Source organism: Artemia franciscana, chromosome 15 (assembly GCF_032884065.1).
Source record: "Artemia franciscana chromosome 15, ASM3288406v1, whole genome shotgun sequence".
Lineage (NCBI taxonomy): Eukaryota > Metazoa > Arthropoda > Branchiopoda > Anostraca > Artemiidae > Artemia > Artemia franciscana.
In genome coordinates this window covers 24,792,401-24,814,038 of record NC_088877.1, presented here as the reverse complement: position 1 = coordinate 24,814,038, position 21,638 = coordinate 24,792,401, and the positions used below count along the sequence as shown (strand labels likewise).

The 21,638-nt window shown below is 36.0% G+C and overlaps 1 protein-coding gene across 1 annotated transcript in view; it reads left to right on the top strand.

Moving 5' to 3' along the window:
* Nucleotides 1-21,638, top strand: part of LOC136036235 (uncharacterized) — an 87,755-nt gene that overhangs the window by 47,137 nt on the left and 18,980 nt on the right. The window contains exons 6-8 of the mRNA XM_065718332.1: nucleotides 4,282-4,373; nucleotides 10,926-11,111; nucleotides 20,367-20,482. Coding sequence (XP_065574404.1) covers nucleotides 4,282-4,373; nucleotides 10,926-11,111; nucleotides 20,367-20,482 — 394 coding nt within the window. The remainder of the gene's footprint in view (nucleotides 1-4,281; nucleotides 4,374-10,925; nucleotides 11,112-20,366; nucleotides 20,483-21,638) is intronic.

The following is a 21,638-nucleotide window of genomic DNA, read 5'->3' as shown; positions in this document are numbered from 1 at the left end:
ACCAATGTCAATTTCAGTCGGTTATCGCAGCATTAAGAGAACTTTTGACAAATGCTAAAGTTGCCCTGCTGTTTTTAAATTCCTGAAAGGGAAACCGAGAAGCGCTTCCCTCATATTTGAAATTATTGTTTTAAAATGGTGTTTATTGATAGAGGAATTATTTTCTTTGCAATGCTTCAGCAAGCTCGGAAAGTGATATAATGTTTTCCTTTCAAAATCCCGAGCAAAAATGGATGTTTTTTCGAATGTTAATGCCTCTTCTAACATCGAAAAAAAATGAGTTTTCTTTCCCTTGTAGTTTACGATTAAGCTGATTTTGATGAGACGTATCATATACTATGACATAAAAGTTTTGGGTCCACTTATCGTCTCTCAGATCTGAATAGTGAATGCCCTTATCAAGGAGAAATGCATTAATTTCTGAAAAAAGGGGCACGAAACGTTTTAAAACGTGCCCTCTTGATAACCAACATACTTAGTTATGAAGCAGAAGTTCAGCTTACTCACTCCATCTGTTCAAATAAAATCTTAGAATTGGCGATGACTAAGAGCTTTAGCTAAAATGGACTTGATAATGGTAATCATTAATTGCATGTTCAATTCTGTTGATAAAAGAGCTTTAGCAAAGGTCTTATCCTTGTATGGTATACCAGGCAAATACATTAAAGTGACTAGTGCTATGTACGAGAATAATACTGCTGCAGTCAAGGTAGGAAATGAGGTTAGCAGCTGGTTTTGTATTAATTCAGAAGTTGAGCAGGTTTGTGTTCTATCCCCCTTTATATGGACCATTTTGATGGACTTTGTCTTAAGGAGCACAGGAAAGGCAATGGGAGACCACGGAATCAAATGAGGAGGAAAAACTCTCCTGGACTTTGATTATGGTGACGATTTAAGCATCCTAGATGAAAGTGTGAGCAAAATGAATGAACTTTTAGAGGTTTTGCGAGTTCAGGGTGCTAGAATAGGTTGGAAAATTTATGTTAAGAAGACTAAATCACTAAGGCTAGGAAAAAGTGAAGATGAAAAGGTGACGTTGTGTAACGAAAAGATTGATCAGACGGGCAGCTTTACTTACCTTGGTAATATCATTAGTAAAGACGGTGGGAGCAGTGAAGATGTTAAAAATAGAATAGCCAAGGCTCAGTGTCTTTTTTTTTTCACAATTAAAAGAAGTTTGGAAGAATAGGAAGATAAATCTGCAAACCAAGGTTAGAATGTTGGAAGGTACAGTGATGACAATTGTCAAATATGGCTCTGAACCAAGGGCGGTCCAAAAAGCGGGATGAAAATTTACTAGATGTTTTTCCAAAGAAATTGCCTATGGATTATTCTGGGTACCCGGCTGACTGATCGTATTTCAAACGGTAGGCTGTACGAAAAGTCTGGTTCAATCCTGCTTTCTAGGGCTATAATGAAAGAAAGTTTGAGATGGTTAGGGCACGTTCTACGGATGAAGGATGCCAGATTGCCGAAGATTGTCCTTTTCGTCCAACCGTCAAGGGCTAAACGGAAAGCGAGTCGCCCTCATCTGGGTAGAAAGATGCCATAAAGAAAGAAAGATTTAAAGGAAATGGGAACTTCTTGGGATGGTGTCAAGAGGGAGGCTTTGAATAGATTGGGATGGAGGGGGAGCATGTGTAGCTGTGTTGGCCTCAGGCGGTTTGGTGCTGCGGTGAGTTGTTAATAGTAGTAGTACTTCTGGAAATGTTTATGCACAAAGCACCACTTGATGAACGATACAATGGTTAACAAGTATCTCGTGATTAACTTTCCTTTCAAAATAGCAACAAATCTTTTTCTTACGCCGGTCATACTTTTGGCCCCGTCTGTTGAAGTGAACTCAATTTTATCGAGGGAAAATGATGCTTATTTATATACTCAAATACAGCACATGTGATATTTTCTCACAATACTGACCTTTGAGTGGTAATAATCCGAAAAGTTCTTATTAAGGGCCTGAATGAGACATAAATCTTACAAAAAGTGCAACTTGTGGTGTATCATTTATGTCACAAGACTTGTCAGCTGCTATTTATAAAGCCTAAACCAATTTCAGATCTTGAATATGATGTGTGTTTATACTGGAATAAATCTTAATTGCTGTATCTTTAATGGTTTTGGAAGACAATGGTAACTCGAATTCTTTTCAGAATATCTGCTTAGTTCTTGAAATCTTTTAACTTAAACAAAAATTAGACATGTTCTCGATTTATAGAAGAATTTTAATTTGTCGAAATAAGATGTAATTTCTTTCTTACCATTTTTATTAAAATGAAAATCTTATTGCGCCTTACGTGGATATTTGTGCCAGAACCGCACTTAAGGGATCAAACAGCCACACGCGGCTCCGGAGCCGCGTTTTACCGGCAACTGTGCTAAGGTATTCTAAGTCGGTATAGACTGTCTACCAGGGTGCTTTTATTCCTAAGCTTGTTATTCTTGGTATTTTTTGAATTTTGAAATTTCGATAGAATTGCAGTCGTTTAATAAAAATGTTTTTGAGGTACGTGAATGAAACTTGCAACCAAGACCGTATCCAGTGGGGTTGAACACCCCCCCCCCCCCTGTCTGAATTGTTTGTCTGACTCGTAAAAACGCAACAAAAATGGATATAAACAATTTTTTTTTTGTTCTTTTGCATAACCCCCTTCCCCCGAAAAAATATTTTGTAAACTCCTCCCCCCCAAAAAAAAATCTTGGATACCGCCCTGCTTGCAACGTTGGGGAAATTACTCCCCCCACCCTAAATTAAAGAAAAAACTACTTTCGACGAAAGTGAAATAATACAAAATTAAATTTTCTCCCTCTTGTGTACTCTCCCTCCCAGCCACCTTAATATTATTCATAAATCAACTGCTTGTCGATCACTTTCAAATTTTATCACTACAGGCACTTCTGATGAAAGTACAATAATACAATATCAAAATTCTTCCCTGTTTTACACTCCTCCTCCCACCTCTCTTAATATTTCTCAAAAGTTTTTAGCTAACTGAAATTATAAACCCTTGAAGGTTGATAACCTTGAGCATAAGTAGGAATTTTAAAATGCTAAGTGTGGTTTGCTGCTATATTTGGATGAAGTATCAGACTGGTTATTAATCATAAATTATGCACAGCAGGGAGTATAAAACAAACACTAGTATATACGACTTGATTGAGCAGCTGTTAGAACTTATGCCTGTGCCCGTGGTAGCTTGGATTCGAATTTTGGCTAAGAAAATATTTTCCCTAGAGATTACTTAAGACTTTTTTAGTCTCAAAGAAGCCTAAAAAGTCTAAAGTAATAAATATATGTGTATTTTTTAATTCAATTTCAAAACGAAATAAAAGGTATAAAACTGTTTTTGTATTATATAGCTTGATTTATTTTTTTAAACTGGATTTTCCTCAATTCGCCAACTCTTTCTATTTATGCTTTTATTTCTCCGATCAATTTATATCTATAATATGTAAAGTCGTTTCTGTTTCGTACTCCTCGTTTTCACTTATATTGATAGATTCTTGAAAAAAAAAATATTTCTGATATTTTTCGTCCATTTTAAAAAGGAGTTTGAGAAAAAATATTTATAATTTTTATCTGAATCAGCTTATAGCTGTCTTTTGCTTACTTAAGTAGTATTAGAAAGATCAGAGAATATATGAATTGACATTATGACAGTATATAAGAAATAAGACCAGAATAATTAGAAATAGCGTTGCTTGGGTAAGGTTATGGAAGGGTCTGGACAAGGAAGCTTATTTCACACTCTGATAGAAATTTATTTTACTATTTTTCGGCTTTTTTTTTAAATATGCATCTCAGGAATCTTTAAAACTGAGTGGGATACTTGAAAATAGATTGAGTTAAACAGTCCAGCGTACTCAGTATAAGAAGTGGAATATTTCGATTAAAAAAGGTAAAATAGTGTTTATATAATTACCACTAGGGGAGACTGTGACCTAGAAGTCTTTGGTTGTTTCCTCTTATTTTGAAGTTGTATTACCTTTTATGTCTTGTCCAGGTAGCATAGAGTTGATGTTATACTTACTTACTTTTTTGGGGCCGAGAAAGCGAAAATCAATGTGTTCAGAAATAATCTTTAGTTTCTCTGAGTCTAGATTGCAACTGAAAAGTTTCAGCCTCTCATCATTGATAAAGAAATGATGAAAGACATCCCATCCGATTTACTGAAAGCAATGGCGTTTTATCATAGTAATTTGACATCAGTATCATATCAGAGCTATGACGCTATATCATAGCAATAATCATTTAATAATCTTTAGTTTTCTTAAATCTAGGTTTCAACTGAAAAGTTTCAGCATCTCATCGGCGATAAAGAAATGATGAAAGATTTTCCATCTGACTTACTGAGAGCAATGGCGATGGATAAGTAAGTAGGATACATGTATTCAGGTTTGTCTTTATTGTGATGCCATGATGACGCAGAATTTTTACGAAAAATAAAAGAATGGGAGATATTAAAGTATTTGTAAACTCAAATCAAAAGGGATCGCTGTCGATTTTCTTAGCATCACAAGGGTACTTTAAAAAAGATATAATCGAAAAAAAATACATAAGTGAATTCTGTATTGTATTGTATCAGATTAACGATGCTTCTTGACTACTAAGGTCCCTGCGTCGGCCCTGCAGTGCATTGCTGCAGCATAATTCGATCTCTGGGTCCCGTATTACCAAGCTAAGGTCAAACCCACTGCGCCACTACAGGGCTAAGTGAATTCTGTCTTTATTATTATTTAAGAATTAACGACGCTTCTTGACTACTAAGGTCCCTGCGTCGGCCCTGCAGTGCATTCCTGCAGCGTGATTCGATCTCTGGGTCCCGTATTACCAAGCTAAGGTCAAATCCACTGCACCACCACAGGACAGAATATGTCCGGTGTAGATATCATGCCCACAAACACAAGAGGTATTCAAAAAATACGCGGATTTTTTTTTCTGTTACAAATTCTTGACAAGATCTATATCAACATTGTTGCACTTTCAAAGGTGGCGCTGTCATTCTTTTAGACTTTTTTCGAAAAAATTTGGAGACTCCTTTATTCACTGTGTTTTTACTGTGTGTGGTGATTCATTAAAATGGACGATTTTCAACTGTTTCGAGTTTTGGCAATAAGAAACAGTCCGATGGGAAAGATGGATGTTGCACAATTCCCACCAAGATTCTCTCGAAGTTTTTTTTTATAATGCATGAAGACTGCGCCGGGGCGTTGTCATGAAATGAGGAGTCCATGAATACGCATTCCTATAAGGCCTTTTAGCTGATTCTGCTCTCAATTTTTCATGAAATTCTGCATTATGGGCTTATGTGACAGTTTTCAACCTTCATCTGCAGTACATCTCCTTAAGAGTTCTAGAAAACGGTTGCCATTATCTTGTTGACAGAAATTCTGCATATTCTTTGAATGCCGCTTGTAAGAATGCCGTGTAAACTAAATATATAAAACAGAATTATTAAAAACTTCCGCTGGTGGGGGAAGAAAGGCAGGATTTCACGCAAGGGATCATAATTTTTTGGGATAGGATTTATCTTAGTGTTGGGGGTGGTGGAATTTTCTGGGAGGAGAATGGCCCGTGGGGGAAACATTCTCTGGGAAAATTTTCAAATACTTGTAAATTTAAAAGCGCGATCGCTATTAACACGCGAGGAAAATTTTTCGCTGAGAAGGAATTGTGGGGGATTTTTCGGGAGTAATCTTCTGCGGTGGAATTTTCCTTTTAGGGAGCTTTCTGCAAGGGGGAATATTCCTATGGGAGTGATCTTCGAATTTCCTTTTTTTAAGGTCGCAGCAATGCACGACGGGTAAGCAAGTACTAGATAAAGATGTAAAAAATAAAACATAAATTATATCACTAATTAAGTGGTTCAAAGCTGCTCACACTCAGGAAAAGTAACAAAGGTTTGGATTTTCTATTTTTTTTTCTGAGGTTTGCTCGAGCTTGGGGACCGAATATTTTGCTTTTCTAGAGATTTCTCTGGGGAATTTCTCCTATGGTGCTTTTTAAAAGCATCGGTACCTGGATGCTGTAAGGCAACAGGAAGCTAGAAGTTGTAACCGACAAGATTGACATATCTTCAAATTTTAATGCGAGCAAAAGTTGTCGTTTTTGTGACACTTCTAACCAGGCGTGTGCGTAAAGTTTTTTTTCTAAGGACAAGGCGGCAAAAATACAAAATATATTATTTTAAAATTTCTACAAAAAAATTCCCTGAAATCCGGAGACACTTAGGATTCCGGGGAGGGGCCTCGCCCTGAGGTCTCCCTTATCGGACATTCTTGATTCCAATCTTAGCAAATTTCAATTTTCTGATTCTGTGTATATAAAAAATACCAATACTTCTGAAACCATAGATACTTCAATACAATACATCAAAGTATCGATACTAGACATCGCCCGCTACCTCCACTACATCTGCCATTGTACTCATTTTCCATATGAAACCAAATCACTTTTAACCTATGTAGCCTATTTATTCCTTTATATTCCTTTTAGACAAACCCATCTTTCCACAATAACCAAACAAATTTCAAGAATTTAAACATTATAAAATAATAACCATTAGCTATTTTTCTACCCAACAAAAGAAGTTAAAATACCTATATTTTGAATGGAATTTGAACTTGGAAGTTAATTTTTCGAACGTGAAACATTACTAAAGTGTTTGCAACCCTAATTATCAAACAGTTCGTGGTAACGAACTGTAGTAAGGAGCGACCCGGCTCAATAGTAAACGAAACTCTAAAAAAACGGAATTTTGATGCTAAAATATACATCAAAAGAATCAGATTTTCATGCTGATTTTAAAAATATAAGTTTCATCAAATTTAGTCTTTGTCATCAAAAGTTACGAGCCTGAAAAAATTTGCCTTATTTTAGAAAATAGGGGGAAACACCCCCTAAAAGTCACAGAATCTTAACGAAAATCACACCATCAGATTCAGCGTACTTTCAACGTTTTTCAACCATCGCATTCGGCGTATCAGAGAACCCTATAGCGAAATTTACAAGCTTCTATCTACAAAAATGTGGAATTTCGTATTTTTTGCCAGAAGACGAATCACGGGTGCGTGTTTATTTGTTTGTTTTTTTTTTTTTTTTTTTTTTTTCTTTTCCCCAGGGGTCATCGTATCGACCAAGTGGTCCTAGAATGCCGCAAGATGGCTCATTCTAACGGAAATGAAAAGTTCTACTGCCCTTTTTAAGTGACCAAAAAAATTGGAGGGCACCTAGGCCCCCTCCCACGCTCATTTTTTCTCCAAAGTCAACAGATCAAAATTTTGAGATAGCCATTTGGTTCAGCATAGTCAAAAACCATAATAACTATGTCTTTGGGAATGACTTACTCCCCCAGAGTCCCTGGGGGAGGGGCTGCAAGTTACAAACTTCGACCAGTGTTTACATATAATAATGGTTATTGGGAAGTGTACAGTAGGTTTCAGGGGATTTTTTTTTGGTTTTGGGGCTGGGGTTGAGGGGAGGGGGCTATGTGGGAGGATCTTTCCTTGGAGAAATATGTCATGGGGGAGCATAAATTCAATGAAAAGGGCGCAGGATTTTCTATAATTGCTATAAAAAAAACAATGAAAAACTAACATGGAAATTTTTTTCAATTGAAAGTAAAGAGTAGCATTGAAACTTAAAACGGACAGAGATTATTACGCATATGAGGGGTTCTAAAAATACTTTAGCATAAAGAGCGAGGTATTTAGGAGGAGATATATACCTCGCTCTTTATGCTATAGTATTTTTAGTAATTTCAACTATTTATTCTACGGCCTTTCTGATTCAGGGGTCATTCTTAAAGAATTAGGACAAAACTTACGATTTAGTGTAAAGAACGAGGTATTAACGAGGGTACAAGCCCTCTCATATACATAATAAAAATTAATGAATATAAAAGTTTGTTACCTAAGTTAATTCTTAAGTTACGTATATTTTTTACTAATAAAAAAATTCGTTAAAAATTAAAATTTATAGTTGCCTTTTTATGTAACCGAAAAATTGCATGGCAACTAGGCCTCCTTCCCCATCCCTTATTTCTCAAAATCGTCTGATCAAAACTAAGAGAAAGCCATTTAGCCAAAAAAGGAATTGATATGCAAATTTCATTTTAATAATTTATGTGTGGAGAGCCAAAATCAAACATGCATTAATCCAAAAACGTTCAGAAATTAAATAAAAAAAACTAGTTTTTTAAATTGAAAGTAAGGAGTAACATTAAAACTTAAAACGAACAGAAATTACTCCGTATATGAAATGGGTTGTCCCCTCCGCAATCCCTCGCTCTTTACGCTAAAGTTTGACTCTTTGCCACAATTCTGCTTTTTAAAACAATTAAAAGCTTTAGCGTAAAGAGCGAGGGATTGCGGAGGGGACAACCCATTTCATATACGGAGTAATTTCTGTTCGTTTTAAGTTTTAATGTTGCTCCTTACTTTCAATTTAAAAAACTAGTTATTTTTATATAATATTTCTAAAGGAGCAGTTAATTTAACTGTTGGAAAAATGTCGTTCGGTTGAAAACGATCTAAAGCTTATTGTTAGACAAAAAAATTGCCCGCCAACATTCTTTCAATCTTTTTTAACGCTTTCAATTTTTCACTCAGATCTGTCATTTATTAATAAAATACAAGGTCTAAAATCCCGAACTCCAAAATAATATATCTTATACATTGCCGAAACGCCAAAAATCAGTAAAAATAAAGGAAATAGTAGATTTTTCACAAAAAAGATTTACACTGTAAGATCGAAATATATGCGATTTCTTTTTCTAAAAAATAAAAGTTTCTGTCAAATGAAAGTAAAGAGTCTCATCCTTTTAGTTCTATGACTATCTGCCTTAGTTCTGCCCTTGGAATGACGCATGGATGGATGATAGATAGACTTATTTATCTGGCTTATGCCAGATTTTCCTCTCAATCACTCGGACTATCTATCTTGACTTTTTCTACAATTAGTCACGGCTTGATGCTCACAACTACTTGATTTTAACTCACAATCAATGGTCGCTAAAGCTTAAAATGAAGAAGAAAGATTTTATGGATAAGCGATGCTGGTAACCCCACTACCCCCGCTGTCGTTTCTATGAAGTTTAATCGCAGAGAAACAGAGGAAATTGGTAAAAAAAAGAAGAAAATTCTATTCTTTTCACTGACTTAAAATTTTATACAAAAGTACCAATCAGTCAGGGTTGCCACGTGGTGACAAAAATCACTAGGTTTTAGTGATTTTCTGGCTGATTTAGGGATTTTCTTCAATAGTCTAGTGGTTTATTTGCAAATTTAGTGATTCTTTTGTTTAGACAGTTTAAAAGATCACCAGAAATAGTGACAAATCACGAGGGGTGGCAACTGTAATTAGATTTGTATGTTCTTTCTACTGGCTCAAGATTTGGCGTTGCAACAGCGGGTAAATATGGCAACGGGTAAAGCAAGGTGGGCATATACAGTTTCCATTTTCGACAAACGCTTAAGGAGGAATGGGAGTGACTCCCAAAAATACGTCACAAAACTAAACCGCTAGAATTAAAGCTTATTATTTGACACGGAAGCATACGATAAGTGTTTGAATGGTCGAAAGCCTTTCAAAATAGATAAGGGGATAAAATAGCGTTTAAGATAAATCATAGTGTATGCCTTATCCTAAACTAATTAAAGAGTAATGTGTTTCCCATTCATCATTGCCTTATTATACAGAACAGATGATTTTATAAAATTGTAGAAGGGCTGTTTTTCCCCTAGATTTTTAAAAATGCCTTTTTGGAGGATATTTTTCATTCAGAAGGTGTTTTTTGATAGTTTCGTTAAAAAGGTCGAAAAAACACCAATTTGACCCCTCTCCCTCCCCTAAAATTTTCATGAATTGACGCCATTTGTTGGCCTTACCCTCACCATTGCATTTCATCAAGATTTTAAGATTGCCAATACAAATATATCGGTCGAAAAATCTAGAAAATACCTCTCTAGGAATTATGATTCGTGTAGGTTCCAGGGTAATAGAACTTCATTATGGAAACAGTCCGTTTAAAACAGAAGCTCCATTAATGCATTTTAGCAGGAAATTAGACATGCTATAATGTCTTGAAATCGTAATCATACAAGGAATTTTGGTCTGTATGTTCAGAGACCAAATAGTTGGGTCTTTGGATCTGAGCCCTTGATGAACCCAAATGGAAGCAAAAATGAACAGAAAATACAACGAATAATAAAGGCAGGATTAAAAAGTAAAGAAATTACTACAAATTTAGTCTGTGCTCATATATAGAGTTCATTAAAACCCAACAAAATTTTTTAAGACCTTTACCAAGTTTTTTAGATATTGAACGTGTAAGCTGTTGATCTCTTTTAAATTGCATATCCTATGATAAGATGAGATGAGATGTAGATAAGATGTAGACATTTCCTGTTGGACTTAAGTTTTCTTAAAGTAGTCTGATCATATATTTTTTTTAATCCTTTTGAAGGTTTCAGATGATGCAAGGTTCAGTTCCAACCTTTGCTAATATCTGAGCCACACGTGTAGCCACCTGTCGACAATGACAAATTAAGCCTGGTTACGGCCTTAGTAATTTATCACGGTGAGTAGCCCTCTGTTCAAGTTTGTAACGTAGTAGCTGTTATTGACTGAACAGGGCGATGATATAAGGCAGATCCGTGAAAATGAGAAAACCTGAAAGCTTGGAATGGCTGTTTTCCCATCTTTGTTGAATCCGGTAAAATATAGAAAAAGAGTCTAATAGTTGAAAAACTTAACGAAAAATTAATTATGCCTACAATTTTCAGATCAAGTTCTTGCCATTGCAGTTGTCCAGTTTTGTCGAACTAGCATAGTGCTAATATTAGCGAAAATAAATCATTTAAAATTTTATAGTTTTAGTTGACTGATTCAAAGACGAAAGTTGACATTATTTTTTTTTTCTAAGGAACAAGCCTAGTCAAGGACCATGGTGTGTAACTCTGGAAGGGCATATCCTACCCAGATTTTTAGAATACTGCCCAGATAAAGAACAGAGATGGAACGCTTGGTTAGCCAATCGCTCAAGAGCATCATCAGGATCTGTTCAACAGGGTAACAACAATGCTGAAGTAGGAAACATTCGAGCTAGAAGGTATTTCCCTTTCAAACATTAAAGCTAGATTTGGCCAAAATTTAAATTTCGTTTAGCTGCCAAATTTTTCGTCGCCAGATGAAAAAAGGATGTTATGGCGATGAATAGCTTGGTTCGCTTCTCTCTCGCATCAGAGTTGAATTTTTTTTTTCCAAGTGAAATTCTGCATAAAGGCTTATAAATAAATAAGTTTGGCTTTAACAATAATTCAAGCTTGCTTGCCACTAAAAATGTCGGAACACTAAAAAGTGTTCTTTTTTTACGTATGCAAAGGGGTTTCTTTACTTCATGGCTCTTTTTGAAAGACTACTGAGAATATTCTTCCTGTCAGACATACTAGCTATAATTCGCGTAGCGGTGTCGCCTAGACGTTAGTGTTCTCCAAAATTTACCACTTTGTCACATTTTTATTTAATATTGAGAGTACTAGGGGGACCAAGTTTCGCTCTGTGAACTGAATTTTTGACATACAAACTGTGTCTGGTGCATCCCCCCCCTCCCGCGCAGAATTCCACAAGTGAAAATACACTGATTCACACAAGAAAAACCACTTTGTTTATTTTTTTCTAGATTTTGTTGTATTGACATTCTTTTTTTGTCGAGTCAACTCGTGAATTGGTGCTCCTGAGCTGTACAAAGAAAAACAAACTTATACTACTAAAAATCTAGCACATATTTTTGTTTAATATCTTGCTAAGATCGTTCTCAAACTTTATTTGACCTGTTTTGTCAACCGCAAGGGTCGAATGACCTAAAAGGCGGCTAAATAATTGGACAGTCACTGCATGCAAGTTTGATACAAATAGGATATCAAATAAAGTGAAAAATCAACTGAGGCCGGAAAGTTTAAGAAAAGTAATGACATAATTGATATTCACTCACCCTTGTCCAATTGGTAACCTTTATTTTGACATTTTTTCCGGTTGTTGGATTTCTAGTTATAGTTAACAGACGATTTAAGAAGAATATATTAAAAACGATGGGAGGGGCAAGGCCCTATCCTGGTTTTGTGTGTTTGTCTGGGGGGAGGAGGGGTACCCCCGCCAAAATTTTCATAAAACTGGAAAGAATGGGGGGCACAATAATGATCAGTCTTGAAGTACAGGACGACTAATGTCGAAAATAGTCAATGTGTGCCACACCTAGGCATGGCGAATACTATCAAACGCTTTGAACGAGTCCAACGCAAAAGTATGCAAGTCAAACCCACGAGACTGTACACGCAGCAAAGAAACCAGGACACGGTGGGCATGTTGACATCCAACGCGAGATTTAAGACCGCATTTATTCGATATTTTTACAGTACACAGTGTAATCGACGTAAGTAAAATATTTTCAAAAATTTGGCTAATATTATATGTATCGCCATCTATCTAACTGTGAGCACTTATAATTATCCAAAATCTGTATTATTTTGAATGCACCAGAAGTAAGTTCTGGGTGACAGAAAGAACTCTCATGATAAATGGAAATAATTAATGTTTCATAGGTAAAAAACAAACCACGGTATATCAAAACTAAATGTTAATCTAATGAAATTGCTATATACACCCCTAATTAGCTATCCTAATTCGTAATTTAAAGTCGTTTTTAATACTAGAAAAAATTTTAAGAATATAAAAAGATCAGTCGGTTTAACATGGCTAAACCGGTTAGCTGCTACCAGCGGTAGCTTCAACCTAATCAAAGACGAACGCGGCCCATAGTATTCAGAACAAAATACCCTGAAACGCTTATAAACAGTTTCCGCTTGAAACATAAAGTACATCATTAGAATTGCCTTGGTCGAAAATCCTTTATGCAGGAATCTTATAACAAGGAAAGTCATTTTTCTGCGAGCGAAGTTTCTTTTTCTCTGTTTTTCCCCACCACAGCTAGTAGTAAAAAGGAGTTACACACAGTACACCATGTTTCCTTTATAAGTATTCACCTGGTATTCCTTATGATTCTTGCTGTTGCCTCTCTTCTTCCGACGCATATCGTTGCTTGTCATTTTCGTTTACGAGTTAATAATAATAATAATAATTTATTTATCACCCACTTCACAAAACAGAGGTTCAGTGGAGTAAAATACAAAAGAAAAACAGCAAAAGTAATACAAAAGAAACGAATTTAATCACATACAGAAAAAAGAAGGTTAAAGCGATGAAAACATCCTAGCCTATAAAGCGCTTCAATAGCTAGCTTCGCAGATAATTTTTCGAAAGCACCAGTAATATCTGTCGCACAATACTTTTTAACCAGTTTTGTATTCCGGTAAGAACGAGGTAGATATAAAAGAAATTTACAGTACCGGTAATAATTTATGCGATACGTTTTAGATCACAAGTCAACAGAAGTGGCCTAATACCAGAGCAGAAGAGCACAGAAAGATCACAAAAATTTGAGTAAAGCCGAGTTAGCGCTCTTCTCCTATAGTGTCCACGATTTGCTACAATCTTAGAGTAACCGAGCCTCAGCTTATCACTAATATCTTTGACAGCACGAGACCGGAGAGCATTCATAGAATCGCAAACTGTTATGCCAAGCCAACGAAACGATTTAACACGAGGAATACTAAAACCACCGCAGTATAGTGATTCTGAATAATTATTACCGTTGAAAACAAGAAACTCGCACTTGTCAATATTTAGGTACAGGCCGATATCGCGGAAAGCAGAAGTAACTGACTTACTGAACGGGCAAGACCAGACTCAGTTTGACTAATCAGAAGAAGGTCATCCGTATAAGCCAGATATGAGATATCAGATGGTCCTAGTAGGCACGTAGTCGATATTTTTGATAATACATTTTCAGTACAAGCATTAAAAATATACGGCGAAAGAACTCCCCCTTGTCTTACACCGCAACGAACAGGGATATGACCAAAATAATAATTATCTAATGACTTAAGGCGAAGGTAAGAATGGGAGTACCAAAAACGAAGCACGTGGATTACTGACGGATTTACTCCTCTCTGGCATAATGCTGTTCATGCTTGAGTATGACACACTGTCAAATGCTTTAGACAAGTCTAGGGTTGCTAAATGGAGTACGCGACGAGTGCGATGGGCATCTTTTAATAAAGAAGTCAAAGCACGGTGAGCATGCTGACAGCCTAGCCAAGATCTAAAACCAAATTGATTATCATCATTTAGAGCAAGCTTAGTGATATAAGGTAGTAGGAGGTGTTCAAAAAGCTTGCTAAGAGTACAAGCTACCGTTATGGGCCTATAAGAACTACAAGAAACCGGATCTTTTCCTTTTTTTAGTAGTGACGTAACGCTACCACATAAGAACGAGTCGAGCACACACGAACTACTCAAACACATTTGAAAAAACAGTTGGAGATGAGATACCAGTTCAAAAGAATTCGGAACAAGATTCAAAACACTAATCCCATCAATATCCAAAGATTTTGATTTTAAACCCTTAATACCTTTAGCAATAGTCCACTTTTCAACTGGAATCACATGTCTCTGACATAAACGTGACGGCAAACTTTTTTCAAGCAAACATGAGAAATGCTTATGCCCTGCATAATTAACTTTCGAAAATGTTTTTGAATAATTTTCGATCCAAGATGGACGAGATATAATATCACTAGAACTTGCATCCGGAAACTTGGCAGAATTTATCACTTTTCGCCACTCACTATTACTTTTCGGAAACGTTTCACCGGAGTAACGAACGACACGAAGATGGCGTTTATATTCGAGTTTTGTCTTTTGTTTTAGATCAAACACAGTACCCCGAGAAGGTCGACCACAGGCAGACCAGATTCTTAACCAGAATTTGGCCTTATTCTTGATTTTTTTCAGCAAAGGATCACACTTCCAAATTAGTTTTTGGGTATTCCGCCTGACACGGATCAGCGGGATGGCTACATCTTCAGCTTGCTTCATACATAAGATAATGTCACGATAATAGCGATTCAAATCAGCACGAGCATTGTCAATAACAGGGTACGCATTTGTGCAAAGAAGATGGAAAGGGACACGTACGGTGGACAGTAGAGCTCCAAGTGTAGCAACGTAAAGAGGCATGTTCGCACTAGTCCAATCACGTTTTTCAAACCACTTATGCGACATTGAGGGTTGGTTCGAGTATATGTCAAAATTAACCATAATATCAAAATACAGAGGTAAATGATCATAATCTCTCTCATCTTCATCAACATGTACTGCTGAAGTTTGTAATGAATGATAGCAGATACAGTGGTCTAAATTTGAGACAGAACCACTACAGTGGATATATGTAAAACTGAGGTCTTTCGTTAGGACCTTAAATACTGAGGGTAGACACTGAAAAAGCGCTTCCTTTCGTGTCGAGGAAACGGTGATGTCACAGTTTAAGTCGCCTATAAGTACCCACTTGTATCCCAGACGCTCAATACCAGTGTGACTCTAACCACAGATTTCGTTTCGTTTGATTTGTTGTGACGATTCTTGTCGCATGTCTCCGAAACACACATCTCCTTGTGTTTCTTATTTGTTATCGATTACCCCAGACACTTTCTCGTGTCTTTTTATTTGGCTATTCGGATTCTTTCATCATCTTGTAAAATTTTGCGTGACATCGTTTTAATTTCGATTTGTTTTCTAACCACTGATTTCGTTGTGATTATTTTCGTTGGCGATTCAATGTGATTCTGGCTGTGCTTATTCCGTGTCTTTTGCATTACCATTTCAGTTTCATTTGACACTTCGTTAGATTTTGCATATGCCATAAAACCAAAATCTATTTCACTGACTCGCTTTCGTACGCCAGCCCCTGTATCCACTGACTTGCTTTAGCTACGCAAAAAAAAGACTAGCCCTTGTTTTTTCCCTGGACCGTGCCTTCTGATTGGATATTCAAATGTCTCCTCCAGGACCGTATTTAGAGAATATTCCCCTGTCCCCCACCTGAGGATGCGATTGGTTGCCTGGGAGGGCCTAGCAGTAAGATATATCTTAGTCCGTCCAAGTATTTTCTGTGTCCACTGGTGTTCGGGACCATAGAGTTGTTTGAACCCCCATTTTTTGTATAAGAAAGAAAGTCTTTAATCCAACGTACCACTACTGACTGCTACTCCAAATAAATTATACAATTTGTGATTATTTTACAGCTATAGAAAAATCAGAGAGAAATGGAACCCTCCAATATTGTTCTTGCTGATAAAACAGAGATAAAAAGGTCCACGCAATTTGCAGACAAAAGGTCCCAATGGTTATCTAAAAAATCCTTAGTATTGAGTGAAATGGCTTCGATTTGGGTAATTTGGATATTTTAGAAAGTATGTGCGGCGGGACATGCATGGTTGCCACTGAAATAAAATAACAGCATGATTAAAGCAAAAGCTTGAACATGATCTTTCTGGCATCTCTGAATAGTAAAGAATGAACTCTAGCCCGTTGTAAATGAAATATTAAAATTAAAACAATTTTCAATAGAAACTGAATGACAGTATGAATAATGATGCATCACTCCAATTTTTTGACAAGGTAATATAACCTTGTTATATGTTCAAGGAACTTGAACATAAACAAGGGTTTATGTTCAAGGACCTTGCTACATCTACATACTTTTTTAAATAACAAACCATAACATTTAAATAAAATAAAATTTTGACAATAAACTACATCTTTATATACAAGATGATGAATAACGTCATACTTTAAAGGGCAGAAAATGTAAAAATGCAACAAAAGACTGGAGATATGATGTCATATTAAGAGCAGTGGCATCAATTCAGTCCACTCTCTTTAAGCGAGCAATTGTTAATGTATTTTTTTTTCTTGCGAATGGCACCATTTTTTTTTTTTTTTAATTGTCACACTAAGATTTTCTGACCTGAAAAAAATGGTCTAAATTGGTCACGAATTTGAGAAAAAACCATGTTGTGACCAAGATGGGCCAAGGATTGCACAAAGCCTAAATTTATACTGGAGGTCCCAGGGACTTCTTGCTGTCCAGTTCTAAGCAGACTTAAGCGCTTCGTACAGACTTGAAAAGATTTATTAGTCCCTGATCTGTCCTGATTGGGACCCATTGCTTTTCCTGAGGCCGTAATAGTTTCAGTGATTTAAATAATATGAAAATTGTAGCTTGGAATGTTAAAATTACCGTATGCACATTTTGACTGACGAAATGAGACATTTTGAACTGGGATTTTTTTAATTTTCATAAACTCATAGCCCAGGGGGTAGGAAGTGTGAACTTAGGTGATATAGAACTCATTTGCTCAGGCAGGAAGGAAGGGGTGCAAAGGCAGGGAGCAGGGCTCTTGATGAAAAATGAAGCAAGGTATCAGTCATAGTAGTGTATGTCCCTGTAGAGCCGAGTGATGGAGATAGTATTAAATCAGATAAATGTCACTTACAGCTACAGCTACAGGAACAAATAGACAGAAGCCGTGGAAGAAACGTGCTTCTCCCCAGATTCATATCCTAACTTGAACATATCCGACAGAAAATTAGTTTTCTTCTCTCAGTGTTTCCATAGTTATATCAATCCATTAACGAGCTAGATATAGTAATCATTAACCTCATTTACGTTGCTTGTTAATAACATTCCAAGTGTGTGAAGTTCGATTCCTATAGACTGACCATATTTCAAACAGTAGGCTATTTGAAAAATGGGATTCCATCCCGATTTATAAAGATATAATGAGGGAAAGGTTGAGATGGATAGGGCACAATTTGCGGAAAAGGGTGACTGATTGCATAAGATTGTCCTTTTTGACCACTCATTGAGTGCCAAGCGAAAAGCAGTTGTCGTCCCCCAATGGGCTAGGAAGAGGTCATAGGAAAGGATCGAAAAGAAAATTGGAACTTCCCAGCAAAGTGTAAAGAGGGAAGCTTTGAACGGATTAGGATGTAGGACAAACTTGCGCAGCCGTTTTTGGCATCAGATGGCCTGTTGTTGCAGTGAATTCTTGTTAGTATTAGTAGTAGTAGTAGCAGTAGTAGTAGTAGCAGCATTAGTAGTCGTAGTAATAGTTGCAGTAGTGGTAGTAATAGCAGCATTAGTAGTCGTGGTAGTAGTTGTAGTAGTAGTAGCAGCATTAGTGGTCGCAGTAGTAGTAGTAGTAGCAGTATTTGTAATATTTTTCTTGTCCATTCTAGTCCTTTTGGCAAAAACTATAGGATATACTTTCTCACTAAGTCAATACAAGAAGTTGACCTTTTCCGGCCTTTGGCTAATTTTTGTTATATAAGGTCCTTCTTGGTCTGAAGGCTTATGGCTACAAGTTGCAAACTGATCAGACACAACAGAGCCCATTCCCAGGCCTACTAATACCCTCCCCCTCTAGACTAGGAGGGGGATACTCCAAAATAGGCATCAATAGGTTCTGTTTTTGGCATCAGGTGGCCTGGTGTTTCAATGAATTCTTGTTAGTAGTAATAGTAGTAGTAGTAGCTGTTTAAGTAGCAAGTATTAGTAGTAGTAGTAGTAGTAGTAGTAGTAGTAGTAGCAGTAGCAGTATTTTTCTTCTCCATTCTAGTCCTCTTGGCCAAAAACTATAGAATATACTTTCTCACTCAGTTAGTACAAGAAGTTGGACTTTTCCCTGCCCTTAACTAATTTGTTTTTTATATATTGGGTCCTTCTTGGTCTGAAGGCTTATGGCTACAAATTCCAAACTGATCGGAGACCAAATAGTCCATTCGTATGCCTACTAATACCCTACCCCTCCAGACAAGGAGGGGGATGCTACAAAAGAAGGATCAAAGTTTGCTCTATGTATTCTGGATAACCTACAAACAAGTCAAGCCACGTCCTTGCTAAAAACATATAAATTTGGGAGATTCGAAAACATATAAGAAACCTGTAAACTTGGGGAGAACTGGGATATCCGAACTATAGTCCTACATAGTTACGTCGATGATGATGTGCAAAAACTCTTTTGAGCCCTATTTCAGTGCAAATTTTAATAGCTCCCAACAGTTTTAACATACTGAGGAGTTTTACTTCGAGACCAAACCTACCGTGGAGATCGAGGAAATGTTGACTGCAGGTGCGGGCAAATTGTGTGCCATTGTGTAGGAGGCACTAGAATTCTTATGATGTTGATGGCCCGGGAGGTAAGTGTGCCTGCTCTTACCTCCTATGGGGAGTATGGGGATAACCTGGAACAGATTATGAGTAGTTGCCAAACTTTGGAGAATTTAAGGAATTTTTTTTGGGGGGGCGGGGGTATGCATCATTACTCCCATGTATCTTGGAGACCTCTTCTAGGGAACTAATTATTGCGGTTGAAGGTTTTATAAACTATGTTTCAGAGGCATGAAAGTTATGTTTTCAAAGTGTTGAATGCTACTGTCCGATTTATTCAGTTTATACATACTCCCTCCTTGAATATATTTGAAATATTCGCAATATCATGCAAGTTCTCAGCCATTCTAACCTAATGCATGACTTAGGACGTAAAAGACGGGGGGATTTGAATCATACTCTTACACAATTTCATCGAGAATGGGGTGCAAAAACTCTTTTGACCTCTGTTTCATTGCGAGTTTTACCAGCTTCCCACCGATTTAATGAACTCCCTACTTAAATGCATCCTGAGGTTTTCCTCATATCATATGTATTTACAAACTGTCCTTACTCTTGACCTTGAAAGTAAAGGACTGGGAGATTCGAACCATAGTCCTACATAGTTACATCGACGATGAGGTGCAAAAGTTCTTTTGTACTTTTTTAATACTTACTTTTCCCTTTTTTAATTGTTAATGATTTCGTTTTCCTTTATTTTTACCCTTTTTAGAATATATTAAACAGACATTTTAGAATATTTTGACCCTTCAGTTTATGGTTATTTTTAATATTCTATTTCCTTATGTGTTGTTTTTTGGGATGTAGTTATGCTGGCTTTTTTTTTTTTTTTTTTTTTTTTTTTTTTTTTTTTTTTTTTTAGCGAACAAACTTTTTTCTATTCTGCAGCACAAGCAGGCAAAAAACAAAATATGCAATTTGCGCTCACGGGTAAAAATGGATACGATATCATCAGAATAGTATTTTTTTTTTCGGGGGGGAGGGGGGCTATTTGATTTAAAAACTGTGCGAGTCTTCTTTTTTATTCTCTTTCTTCTTTTTTCTACCTTTTTGTCTTCTTCCCCAATTGTTAATTATTTATTAATTTATTATTATTTACCTATTTAATTTTGCAATTTATTTAATTTCGTAAATTATTTAATTATTATTTTTATATTCAATAATTATGTAAATTAATTGATTGTTTAAGTTTTTTAATTCAATTTTTTAAATTATTTACTTGATTGTATATTTCAGGTTGGATCAAGCTAAACATCTTGGATTCCAAAACTACGTAGAGATGTCTCTAGATTCCAAAATGGCCGAATCAATTGATTCAATTTTATCAAGGTTTAAAATGATTAATGAGAAAGGTATGTGTTCTCCAAAATATTTGGACTATAATTAAATTAAAAAACTATAATTAAGTAATAAACTATTAAATTAAATTAGTATAATTTAATAATAAACCATTATTAAATTTAAAATTTCGCAAGATCAAACTTACTAGGTATCTCTTTATTTATTCTTTTAGCATAGAGCTAAATTTAATCATGTTGTATTACAACCAAGAAAAAAATATAAAATAAAATAGCCGAGAAAACGAGGGTAATGTCAGCCTATGGACAGAAGGGAAGCAAAAACGACAAAAGATGATATTTCGGCAAGTGTGGCCTTAGAATGTATTTGAACATTTTGACTCATAAGGCTTGACATATTTTTATATTTGTGCATTATAAACTGATCAAATTATGCAGTTATGCCCCTTTACGATATTATAAGTATCAAGGTGTTGGAAACACAAATTACACCCGTGAGAAAAGTACAATTGTGCATATTATGCTGGGACGCACAATAGTGATCGACAGAATCCGCGCAAAGCTCCTATTAAATATTCCAACAGTGGAAGTAGAGAGTGTTTAATGCGGAATGTCCAAAATTGTCGGCTTCGCAAAAAACTGATTCGTAAAGTGCTCATTCATAGATCAGATTGCTCAAGTATCAGTGAAATGTTTTCTGTCAGCTATTATAGTTTTTTTTCTTTCTCACATGCTCCGTTATTCCCCTTCAACTTTTATTAAATTAACGGGTAAGAAACAAATTATTATTATTATTATAACTTTTAATTTTGTGAATTTTTGTTCTGGGCTCAAGTCTGTTTTTTGCATTGTTTCTGTTTTGCATCGTTCTTTTTTTTTTTTGCTGAAAATCTGACTCAACACCCTATCGAGGCCTACGATTTCAGAGTTTTTTTTTTTCAAAAAAAAGAAAGGTAATTTACTTCAGAAGATCCCCCTGGCCATCATGGCTGCCGCTTCAGACACAACCTAGTAAAGACGAAATCTAGCCCAGAGTAACTGGAAATCTAAAGGGCATTTGGAAAAAAGGGGACAATTGAGGAAGAATCTCCATTTGAAGTGGAATCCAGGAATGGTAACTGTTGGTAAATGGTAACTGTTATTCTGGCTAATCCTATTGATAAAAATTTTTATTAAAAAAATATAAGTATTAACTTAATAAACCTAAGAA